At 37.2% G+C, this 12,391-nt stretch overlaps 1 protein-coding gene across 49 annotated transcripts in view; it reads left to right on the top strand.

Moving 5' to 3' along the window:
• Rims2 (regulating synaptic membrane exocytosis 2) overlaps positions 1-12,391 on the top strand; it is a 522,550-nt gene that overhangs the window by 327,954 nt on the left and 182,205 nt on the right. For all 49 annotated transcript variants that reach the window (XM_085831890.1, XM_085831897.1, XM_085831895.1 and 46 more), the window contains one exon: positions 7,262-7,330. In XM_085831890.1, the coding sequence (XP_085688016.1) occupies positions 7,262-7,330 (69 nt within the window). The remainder of the gene's footprint in view (positions 1-7,261; positions 7,331-12,391) is intronic.

Genomic DNA, 12,391 nt, shown 5'->3' with positions numbered 1-12,391 from the left:
TCTCTCCTTTTGAACTTCTTGGTGTAGAATTATCTATTTCGTGTGTTTTCTTGGGTATTTCTTGGGTGTTTCCTTGTGTTGGAATTTTCCTTTTAGGATTCTCTTTTTCCTGGACAAATTGTCTCAGAATACCACACAGAAAATACATTAATTCAAAGCTAATCTCTACTCTTTTTAGACTGGTAATAAATGAACACTTATCAACTTTAAGAAATGGAGACTAAGTGTATGTGCATACCATTTGGAATTGGGAAATATTTAAAAATTATATATATATTATATATGTATTGTTCATTACAGATTACTAATGTTTATACAATTGAGTATTTTGTGTGCATGTGTGTATGTGCACCATGTGCAAACCTGTTACTTAGGGAGGCCAGAAGAGGGCGTCAGATCCCTTGGCGCTGGGAGTACAGGAGCATAAGAAGCTCTACGTGAGTTGGTGTTGGTTGCCATGTGAGAATTGGAACTGGACCTGGGCTTTCTGCTAGAGAACCACGTACTTTTATCCAACTAGTCATCTTTGCAGTCCCCAAAAACTGCTATTTAACTAAATATTTAAAGTCAATATTTAAGGTTTGGGAAGAAGGTTTATTGGGTAATGAAAGTGCTCACTGCTTAAGCATAAGGACCTGTTCCCTCCCCCTCTCTTTTCTTTCCTTTAAAAAAATTTATCATCAACATTAATATCACATCATCATCATCATTATTTGTACTTATACTTTATGTAACAGTCCATTACTTACAGAATCAAGGGCAGGCACTCAAAAAGGGAAGGAACCTATGCAGAGGCCATGGAGGAGTGCTGCTTACTAGCTTGCTCTAAATAGCTTGCTCAGCCTGCTTTCTTATAGCACTTTATAGCTCGGAGGTGGCACCACCCACAACCACTAATTAAGAAATTGCATTCAGCATTGCCCACAGGACAAACTGGTGGTGGCATTTTCCTATTGGGGTTCTAAATGACTGTAGCTGTGTCAAATTGACTTAGGATTAGCCAACATGTATGGTGATTTATAACAAGGTTCAGAATCTTTCTTTAAAGGAGTAGTAAATTCGCATCTCAGAGTTGTTTGCTGTCTTTTCTCACAGTGCTGACTATCTCAGGAGTTTCAGGTGTAATTTCAGTTCAAAGCACTGATTGTCGTTTTCTCTCTGTTTCTGTTTGCCTCATGATCCCTCTCATAGCTCGGGGCTATAGTCCTAAAATCCCTCTGCTTTCCAAAGGGAATGGGCAGGATATTCAGGAGTTTAGTAAATCCCTGGGAATACAATATGGCCCCAGAGGAGTTAATGTGAAAATTATCAAGCTCTTGGTGGCTGGAAGTGTTTTTACTACTATTATATCATATGCCAGGGATGTGTTTCTTCTAAAGCAAGCCTGGAAAAATGAACAGGGATCAGAGAGGACATTAGAAAATGTGGTCAGTGGATGTACTGCTTGGTTTTGTGTGTCAACTTGACACAAGCTGGAGTTATCACAGGGAAAGGAGCTTCAGTTGAGGAAATGCCTCCACGAGATCCAGCTGTGGGGCATTTTCTCAATTAGTGATCAAGGGGGAAAGACCCCTTGTGGGTGGTGCCATCTCTGGGCTGGTAGTCTTGGGTTCTATAAGAGAGCAGGCTGAGCAAGCCAGGGGAAGCAAGCCAGTAAGGAACATCCCTCCATGGCCTCTGCATCAGCTCCTGCTTTCTGACCTGCTTGAGTTCCAGTCCTGACTTCCTTGGTGATGAACAGCAGTATGGAAGTATAAGCTGAATAAATCCTTTCCTCCCCAACTTGCTTCCTGGTCATGATGTTTTGTCCAGGAACAGAAACCCTGACTAAGACAGTGGGGTTCTCTGGATGTTTGACCTGAGTTACTGGAGTTTTGGAAATAGTCATAGAGCTATTCTCTATTATGGTTCTCTTATTAATTCCGTTTTAAAATTATTTTTATTTTAATGTTTTTGAGATTATAATATAATTACATTTTTTTTCTCTTCCTTTCCTTCCTCCAAATCCTCCCAAGTTGTCTCCCATGCTTTTGTCTTTCAAGTTCAGGGCCTCTTGTTTTAAAATTGGTGTGTATGTGGTCCTAAATATATAAATAAAACTTGCTCAGTCTCTATGTTACTGGATACTTGTATGTCGATGATCTCTTGGCTGACAACTTAGTATTAGACAACTAATTGGTGTGCTCTTTCTTCCCTGGGAAAGACTCTCTCCCACTCTCAGCATTCTTTAGTTGCTCCTTCTTATTTGTCTAGGATTGAGGCCTCAAGAGCTTTTCCCCTTCTGCATGCCTATTGGTGTCATCCTTGATCAAGTTTCTGCAGCCTTGTTTGAAGACTCATGGGTGTGGCCTCCTACATTTCCAGCAGACACAATCTCACAGCATGCCTCCTGTCCTTCTGGCTCTTACAATCTTCCCACCTTCTCTTCTGCAATAATGCCTGTGCCTTAGATTCAGGAAGTATGTTGTAGATATATCCTTTGGGAATGGGCTTCACAGCTCCACATTTGGTTGTTGTGGTTTTCTCTATTAGTGTTTGTATATTGGAAAGAGAAATGTCCTTGATGAGGGGTGAAGGCTACAAGTATCTGCAGACATAATAACAAATATTTCCAATGGAGTTAAGGATTCTGCTGGTTTAGTTAGTTGGCTGCTGCAGGTTCTTCCCATGAGCCTTGACTTTACTCACCCTGAATTGTTGGACTAGGTCCAGTTCCAGCCAGAATTCTCTTTTTTGCAGTGGGTCTTAGTCCAATTAGAGAGCTGTTGGTTACCATCCTAGTATGTGTGCCACTACTGGTCCCTTAGGGCTATTTTGCCACACCAGTCATTGTTGTAGTTTATTGGGATCTTGGCTGTTTAGCACTCTTGGTTGCTTCCTCCCTTTTTGTGTTTGCATGTCACCTTTTGGTACTATGAAGGCTATTCCTCAAAGGAGGCTTTCAGGGGACAGGGTCAGGCATCACCTGTAACCCTGGTGGTGAAGGAGGTGGTCAGCCTGTCTAGCCACTTGGTGAACTCCAGCTTTAGGGAAGATCATGAAAAATTCATGTGGGGAGTAGTAAAGAAACTCAAATGTCATGTTCATAACTACAAACACATTGTAATCTCAATTTCTCCTAAGTCAATTTAGTGATTCAATACAATTGAATTAGAAATTCCAATAGAATGTTTTTGTAAGATATGATAATATACTTCTAAAATTTATATGCAAAAGCAGATGTACATAATATAAAAATTCCTAATACAATGGAGTGGTTTCTTAATGTATGACATGATGTTTAGGAATACAGTAAGTTGTTGATTTATGAATAGTTTGTGTGAGGGAAAAGTAGAGTGCCAAATATGCCCTCTCAAATAGGATGGATTCATTTCTAACACAGCTTCTATCACAGTCAATGGGGAAATAATAAATAGTAATCAGTAATGCTGAGAAATGTGCTATCCATAGAAAAATAAGTTTTCTCTGTCTTATGTGTAACCTAAGTTAAAAATAGATAGGGATATAATTATAAAAAGCAACAATTTCAAAGTTTCCAGAGGACAATTATGAAAACCCATTTCTATAGCTAGAAAATGGCTTTTTATTTTTATTTTTTCTATTTTTTATTAATAATTTTATTCATTTATGTTTCAAATGATATATTTCTTCCCAGTTACTCCTCCACAAACCCCCATCCATCCCCCCTCTCCCCTTTGCCTCTATGAGGGTGCTTCTCTACCCACACACCTACCTCCCTGTCCTCACATTCCCCTACACTAGGGTGTGGAGTTTCTACAGGACCAAGGACCTCCCTTCCCACTGATGTCAGATAAGGCCATCCTTTGCTACATATGTGACTGGAGCCATGGGTCCATGTGTACTCCTTGGTTGGTGGTTTAGTCCCTGGGAGCTCTGGGGGATCTGGTTGGTTGATATTGTTGTTCTTTCTATGGGGTTGCAAACCCCTTCAGCTCCTTCAGTTCTTCCCCTAACTCCTCCATTGGGGTCCCTGTTCGGAGTCCTATGGTTAGCTGTGTGCATTCCATCTGTATTGGTCAGGCTCTGGCAGAGTCTCTCGGGAGACAGCTATATCAGACTCCTATCAGCAAGTGCTTGTTGGCATCAACAATAGTGACGGGGTTTGGTGTCTGCAGATAGGATGGATCCCTAGGTGAGGCAGTCTCTGGGTGGCCTTTTCTTCAGTTTCTGCTAATTTTTGTTCTTGTCTTTTCTTTGGATAGTAACCATTCTGGGTTAAAATTTTTGAGATGGGTGGATGGCCTCATCCCTCAACTGAGGGTCATGCGTATCTACTGGAGGTAGTCTCTAAAGGTTATATTTCCCCATTGGGTATCTGGGATAAAATCGTCCCAGTTGGGTCCTGGGATCCTCTTGCTTCCCTGCAGTCTGGGATTTTCTAGTGGCTACCTCCAGCACCCTATCCCCCACTGCTATATTTCTATTCAATATCCTGACCCTCTGTACTTCTCTCTTGTCCCTTCCAATAGCTGATCTTGCCCCCCTTTTTCCCTTCCTCTCATCTCTCCCTCCCAGATTCCTCTCTCTCTCTACCTCTTGTGATAGAAAATGTTTCTTATTTAGGAAAATTTCTTCCATGCCAATGAGTTTGAGGCTCTTTCCCACTTTCTCTTCTATTAGATTCAGTATATCTGGTTTTATTTTGAGGTCCTTGATCCACCCAGACTTGAGCTTTGTGCAAGATGATAAATATGGATCTATTTTCATTTTTCTATATACAGTCTACCTGTTAGACCAGCACCATGTATTGAAGATGCTTTCTTTTCTCTATTGTATATTTTTGGCTTCTTTGTCAAAGACCAAGTGTCCATAAATGAATGAGATATTGAAAATATTAATTTTAATACAAACAATTAATATACCAATTAAATCTAAATCTTGACTTCACCAGCATGTCAAGAATCAAAATCCAAATATAGTGCTCATAATTACAGCACAGTTGACCTCCTTTAATGCTAATCTGGAAACATAAAATCTTGATTCTATAAGAACTAGAAGAAACTAACATTTCTACTTAATTTGAGGACCTGACTTTCAATCCATGACTTAGTTTATGCATCTTTGATCCAAGTGTGTGCACCATAGTGCAGCTCACAAAGATTGATGTGGCTTTATCTTTTTCTTGTGTCATTCTTGTTCTAGGCACTGGCTAATAGTACAACCTTGAAACTTTGTACAATGTACCTGTCACAGCAATTGTTAACCTCATAGCTGGGCATGTACAACAATAAATGTATTATAAATTGGGAAACAATTTGCTTCTTAAGTTTCTCCATTACTGCCTCATCTATGTAATCATTTATCTGGCCAAATCCATTTAAAATACATGTTCTACATTTATACACCCCATTCTACCCAATGTGCTGGAAATGTGTCAGGTAATTCTCATAATAGTGTCTATGCTTTCTATTGAAGCTTTCTGACATAAGTCGTGGGAAGATTTTATACAGTAAATTATTAATACAGATGCTGTTTTTCTTTATCCTAGCTAGTTTCCCAATAATGACACATAGAGGCCCAGTTTTATTTAATCCAGCTTTACCACACAATACCTGGACAGTCTTTGATCTAATTTAATTCTCTAAGCTAATCTGACTACCACTCAGCCAAAATCCCTGAGATACTTGCATTTCAGTTTTGGACTGGCTCTCTGGACTTTAGATGTGTTCTGCCTTGATGTTTCTCTGGACCGTCTTCCTTGTGGCTGAATCCCCTCCTTCTCTCTCTACTTCCAGGGCTGCCAGAAGTCCTGCATTATTCTCTCTGTTGCTTAGTCATTGGCATTTTCAGCTTTTATTGACAATGGAGAGAACAAATGATGAGCATTGTTTGCACAAATTTCAGACAGGAGATTTTTATCATAGGCATCACAATGCCTTTTCCAAACAAGATATGAGGGCAGAGAAATGAGCCTTTGAATAACACAGGGATAACCTTTGCACAGTGCACAATAACAAGGTGTGATCTCTCTCTCCTTTACAAGAGAGAGAACTGCAGTAGTTGGCATCACAAGCTCCCCTCAGGGAAAGGAGCATGAGCTGAAACAGACAGAAGCAACTTGGGATCAGTACTGAGTATTCTGACCGAAGTGTGAACATAGTGGACCATTCTCCCAAAGCATCCTGATAAGTCTGTGCTTTGGAAACTGTATACATTAGGTACTGTCTAGTTTGTTTTAGAGCTATATAGGAAAGCATGAATTTTCTGAAACTAGTACTTAGTGCAAGGTATATATTGTCTGATGAAAGACAAAACAAGTCAGTCTGAGAGATTGTAACACTGTTATTATCATCATTAAATGTCTTCTGATTCCGAGGCTAAGTAAAGATTTTAATAAAAAATCCTGATGCATAGAGTGTTTCTATCTCAAGACACATGAAAAAATAAACATTAAAAATTAAGTGTTTATTTCTGTGCATGGTATATTTCATAACTAAGTATAAAGCTACAATCATTTTGGGACATTAAAATTCTATTTTATTGAATTTGATGATAGTTTTTCTATATTGAAATTAACATTAAAATTTCTAGGGATGGGTGTGGGCAGAGGCAAGGTCAACCTGATTTACAGAGCAAGTTACTGCCAAGGTTACACAAAGATACCTTGTCTTGACATTAAAAAAAAGGATCTGGTCTAAATGATGAGTTCCAGGCCAGCCAAAGTTGTATGACCAGACCTTGCCTCAGAAAACAAAGATAAGGAAAAAAAAGTTAGTTTTATAAGAATATAATATTCTTAAATTTTAAAGGTAATATGTCATGAATCATTTACATTTCTGAAATTCTCTATGATCATGTATATCAAAACTAGACTTCAAATTTCTTGGTCATCTATATTAGTAAATGACATATTAATGATTTGTAAAACAGCATATCTGTGTTTTTGAAGTTCACCCAGGTTTAAATGCCTATGTCTAAAGTATCTGGTATGGCCACCTACTTTTTTAATAGAATTGAATTATATATTTCATACTTATATAGTTTCAGACTTTTGCCTATTTAAGAATTTTTGTCTTACATGTTTCCTGAATAATCGTGTAAATTTTAACCACTTTGTGATCTATATCCTAACCTCATGAAATGTCTGTGTAAACCAATGTTGGTGAGCATGGAATTCTCCTATCCAACTCTCCTATCCTTCCTCTATCCTCAAGTGTTATAGTGTTCTCAGCTTCAGTATGTTTTTCTTTCTTCTTTTTTGGAACAAGTGAAAGTTTACTTCCTGTGTCACTTGTTTTAGGGTCAAAGAGAATAAGTGACAGCGAAGTGTCTGACTACGACTGTGAGGATGGCGTGGGAGTAGTGTCAGGTGAGTGCAGTCATTCCTAGCAGCACATGGGAGTCACCCGTGGCCATCATCAAAAGAAACAAACATAAGAACACAAGTTTGCCTCCCATCTCCAAAAAGAACCTGAAGAGAACCTTATCAACCTAAACTCCTAAAGAGTTGTTGGGAATCCTGTACAAGGTGTTATAGTAACTATTCTTTAAAGACGCTAACCCTGAGTCAGAAAATATTTATAAATTTTCTATTTAAAACAACTAAATAGTAAGGCACTTATGATAAATTGGAGAGTTGTATAATTGAAATTTCATATGTGGTATATCGCAAATATTTTATAATAGTTTATTCTATTCTTTGTTATATAACCTAATAATTCTCATAATTACAGTTAACTTTGTTCAACACAAAAATGCATGCTTTTATGTATAAGATCTTTTAAGTTACATCAATGATTATTGACTTTTTGATAATTCTTCTTAGAGTAATATTATCATTCCATAGTCAATAAGTTACCTTTTAAAACTTACTTGCTATGCTCTGCCTTATGTTAGCAAGAATGAACAATATAGTTATTGATAGGTTTGCAAGTTTTCTTTTACAGTTTCATGTAAAGATTTATAGATTCAACCTAAGTCATTTCACCCAAGGATTTTCTGCTATAGCTAATTTTATTTCTCACTCTTAGGTATCTGTCCACATCAGTATTTTTCACCTAACAGTTCCCTTGAAACTGAAATCCATTCATCCCAATGTTGGGTTTTGGTATATCGCCACTCTCTCTTTCTTCCTTCCTTCCTTCCTTCCTTCCTTCCTTCCTTCCTTCCTTCCTTCCTTCCTTCCTTCCTTCCTTTCCTTCCTTCCTTCCTTCCTTCCTTCCTTCCTTCCTTCCTTCCTTCCTTCCTTGCTTTCTTGCCTTCTTGCTTTCTTGCTTTCTTTTCACTACAGAGATATGATTTTTTAAAAAATTAACTTCAAAAGAATAAATAACAGTAAAATGTAGCAGAAAAGAAATAGTATCTGATATTTAAGTTACCACTTTGTTTTTACATAGTTAAGTGTAAGTTGGTATACTTTCATTTCAATAGTATAATCATATTGAAAAATCACCATCACAGATTTAAAAATCAACTACTTAACCATCTGCATCATACAACTGCTTCTATGCCTGGCAATTAGAAACTTTTTTTTATTGCTTTTTAGTTAAAAAACAATTATTCTTTTAATTGAATCCTGCATTAATATTTTAGAATTTGGGCTGGTATGTTAATATAAAACTGATATATATAATAAGGTAATTCATGGTGTTGCAATACATATATACATTTTTATGTTTAAAGTGATAAACATCTGTCTACTCAAACATTTATCACTATATGGTGAAGATATTTTTCTTGTTTTTTGAAGTATATTGTTCATAGTTATATATATATATTCACTGCCTTCTTATTTTTATTACTGTGATAAGAATATCCTGACCAAAGAAGCAAATTATGGAACCTGGTTTATTTTAGTTCATAATCCAGTTTACAGTATATCATTGTCAGCGGGAACTTGAAGCAACTAGTCATCTCCCGGCTGAAGACTAGAGAGGGAAGACTAGAGAGGGATGACACTCGCTTCCTTTCTTTATTCTTTGGCAGTTCTCTGTACAGGAAAGTGTGTTTCTCATAGTGGGAGTGTCTTTTCACCTTGTTTTACATAATCAAAAAAATCCTTCCCAGACATGGCCACAGGCAAGCTCAATAGAAAAAAGATCTTATTGTGCCTGCCTTTCTGGTACTCTGTTGTGTCAGCTTGACAACAGTTAGAGCTAACTATCATGTATGCACCTTTCTTGGCAGATATCTTAAGGCTCTGGCATCTCTAACATCTTTGATTCTCCATGTTACCCAGGCTTCAGCTTCAGAGCTTTACCCATTGGCCTTTCAAGCATTGCTGCAGGGATTCTGACCCTGTCAACACATTGCCTGGTCAGTAGCACATTAAACCCACAGAGAAAATCTCAGAGCCCTTTTGTGTTCCTCTTTCTTATTCCCATGCGGCTGGTGCTGCCATGTTCAGCTGACTCCTGGGTTGAATCCTTGCCACCTTGGATCACTTTAGGAACAGCATTATATAAAACTGCCTTTTAGGATTAAGAAACTCCTTAAGCTTTTTCCTTTTAAAAAGTGGAATTTTACCTGGCATCTTGTCCTGTGAGCAGCTTCCCTAACTTTTTAATGCAGAACAGCAGGCATATCTTTAATGGCACAAATCTTAACAATTATAGCCTCTTTTGTAGCACACTGCTTGAAAGAAACATGGTTTTCTAGTGGTCCACCTCCCCAACTTTACTTCTTAAATTTTCTTTCTGCTCTCTTTTCATTTTAGACCTGACTCCAGGTCCACAGTAACAGGAATAAGTGACAACCATTACACAGACTCCATGTTATACTATCTTAAAGTTGTCTCCACTAAAGAAATTAGTCCATCACCTTTTAATTTAACCTCAGGAACATTCCTGGGACATATCCAGGGAACAGCTAGATTCTTTGTCAGGACATCACAGGACCACCTCTGGGTCAGTTGCTAGCGGAATCTTTATCAGCATCTGAAGGTTGATGATCTAGGACTCAACTGTCTAAGTTGCTTACTTCTAGGCCCTACCTGAATGCTTGGTTAAATTCTGCTTAAAGCCTTCAGTTACTTTTCTAGTCCAAGGTTCCAAAGTCTTCCACCATCCTCATGCCGAGCTCTCTCTTTGATTCACTTTCTTTTGTGGTAAAGCCCAGGAGTTTTATCTCAATTGGGTGAAAAGACAGTCTTAGTCTATTCTATTGGTTTTCTTGGGTCCTTTGGTAAAGATCAGTTGAACATTTTTATGTTGGTTTACTTCGTAGCTATTTGTTGGGTTTCACTGTGTACTTTATTCTCTGGGCAATAATATAATGTTCTTATTGTTACCAATTATAGTATGTATTGAATTTTCCTACAGTTAGTCTTTCAACTCTGATAATCAGCACTGTGTGACAGTCTCTGCTTTTTGCATCTCCATATAAGCTTTAAAACCAACTTGTCAATACCTAGAATCTTAGGCCTTCTAACAATTGCATTGAATCTATAGATCTAGTTGATGAAACCTGCTGTCTTCCTAATATTGAGTTTTCCTGTTTTGTGCATGTAGAATATCTCTTCCTTTATTTAATTTTATTGATTTTTTTCATGTTACTTTATATTTTGGTGGATTGCTGTGAAGAATTTCATGATTGCAGGTGTGCTAATTTAATTGGCATTGGCTTTTGAATTTCAAATTTCAACAGTTGCTAGTTGTAAGTAAGTGATTGATTATTGTATTTTAGCCTTGTAGTCTATAATTTTATGTAATCCTCTGTTCGTGGAGATTATTGATTGAATCTTCAATCTATATTTTAATTACTGCACTTAGACCACTGCCATTTGAATATCTTGTTGATATAGTTGACTGTTATGGTTTTTTGTTATAAAAACCATTGTTTTCTTATTCCTACATTTAGACTTCTATTTTGGCTTTAAATGAGCATTTATATTACTTGATTTCTTAATCTTAACTCTTTAAAAAAAGTTCCTTCTATGGTAGTTAACCTAGTGTGTGTGTGTAACTTCTTTATATCCACTTTCAAATAGTATTTCACAGATGATGTAATTTACATTGAGAAAATTCCTATAGCTTCCTCTTTATATGATTGTTATCGTTTTGTTCACTTAAAAAGCAAAGGTAATCATGCATCTTATAGGTGCTTAGCCAGGTGTCTGCAAATGATTTTATATGTAGATACGCATATGTATAAGTTTTACTTTCTCTATCACAGTGTCACATGTGGGTATGTCCACAGAAATATACCATTATGAGATACTACCAATGTCAGTTGCTTAGAATTCACAGCCATTATTCTCTGTGGCAGCTGGTGCTTAAATAAATAAAACTGCCTGTCTAGATAAGCACCTTGCCTTCTTTCCATTCATAGTCCCAAGCTAGGGGTTATCTTTAAAATATTAAAAGGTGCATCCACATTGCTGAAAATCCCAGTTGCTCACAGCAGAGTGTCAGAGGTTGGAGCCTGCCGGCAGACAACATTCTTTGTTTAGCTTCTTCCCTTTCGATTATTCCTCTTTACTTCCTTGCATACTTCTTGAATTGTTTGTGTCTCTCTTAATCTTTTGCTCTGTTCCAGGGCATACAGCCAAATATTCCAGAACAGTATCTTTCTGCGAAAAGATCACATAAGAATGAAATTATTTTTCTCAGTCATGACTGTTCATCATCATTTAATATGGATATGTACTAGGAATGAGCCTACGGTTTTATTCATACAAAGCACATGTACTACTTCTGAGCTTCCTTCAGAACTTCTAGGCAACTTAGGAAGAACACATTAGAGCAATGCATTTTAGAAAGTGCCCATCAGTTATCTTAGTGGAGCAAATGGCTGATTACCAAGGGCTGCAGAGAACATGATGATGATGATGATGATGATGATGATAGCAGCAATATCCTCCTTTTCAGCCTTATTCATGTTTCTCTGTTACATATGTATGTTATGGCAAACACCTTTGCTTCTTTCCTTTTCCGTGGTTTCCCCACATAGAACTGTTGCTTTTCTGACATGTAGAGTTTCCTTTCTAGCCTTGTCCAAATGCCTGTACTTTTTGGATATTCACTTCTGTAAGGATGTCGAGTTGCCGGATCTTGTTTTCAGACTACTGTAGTTTCTGAGAAGCATTGCAGGAAAATGGCATCAAGCGTTGTTTAGTGTGGTTTATCTTATTTAAAATGTACGTGCACACAATGAAGCACATTACAAACCTGGCAACTGTGAATATTAACAGTGGTTAAGAAACACTTAGTTTCTAGAAATGAAATATTTTTAGAACAATCTTGGTTCTCTTTTTAAAGAGAGCATAAATTTTTACAGTACCCAGTACAGTGAACATAATAACTACCTAAGTATTAAATCTCCTTCCATTTCCATGTCTGTGTTTATAATTTTCAAACATACTGCACTGTGTTTTGTGATACTTTACATTTATCTTATTAAAAGTATGCCGGCCTCAGCAATACTTTATGTT

This window comes from Mus caroli, unplaced genomic scaffold (genome assembly GCF_978045245.1).
Source record: "Mus caroli unplaced genomic scaffold, Mus_caroli_1 scaffold_16, whole genome shotgun sequence".
NCBI lineage: Eukaryota > Metazoa > Chordata > Mammalia > Rodentia > Muridae > Mus > Mus caroli.
Note: the sequence above shows the minus strand (reverse complement) of the source record. Positions and strands in the feature narration are given on the sequence as shown.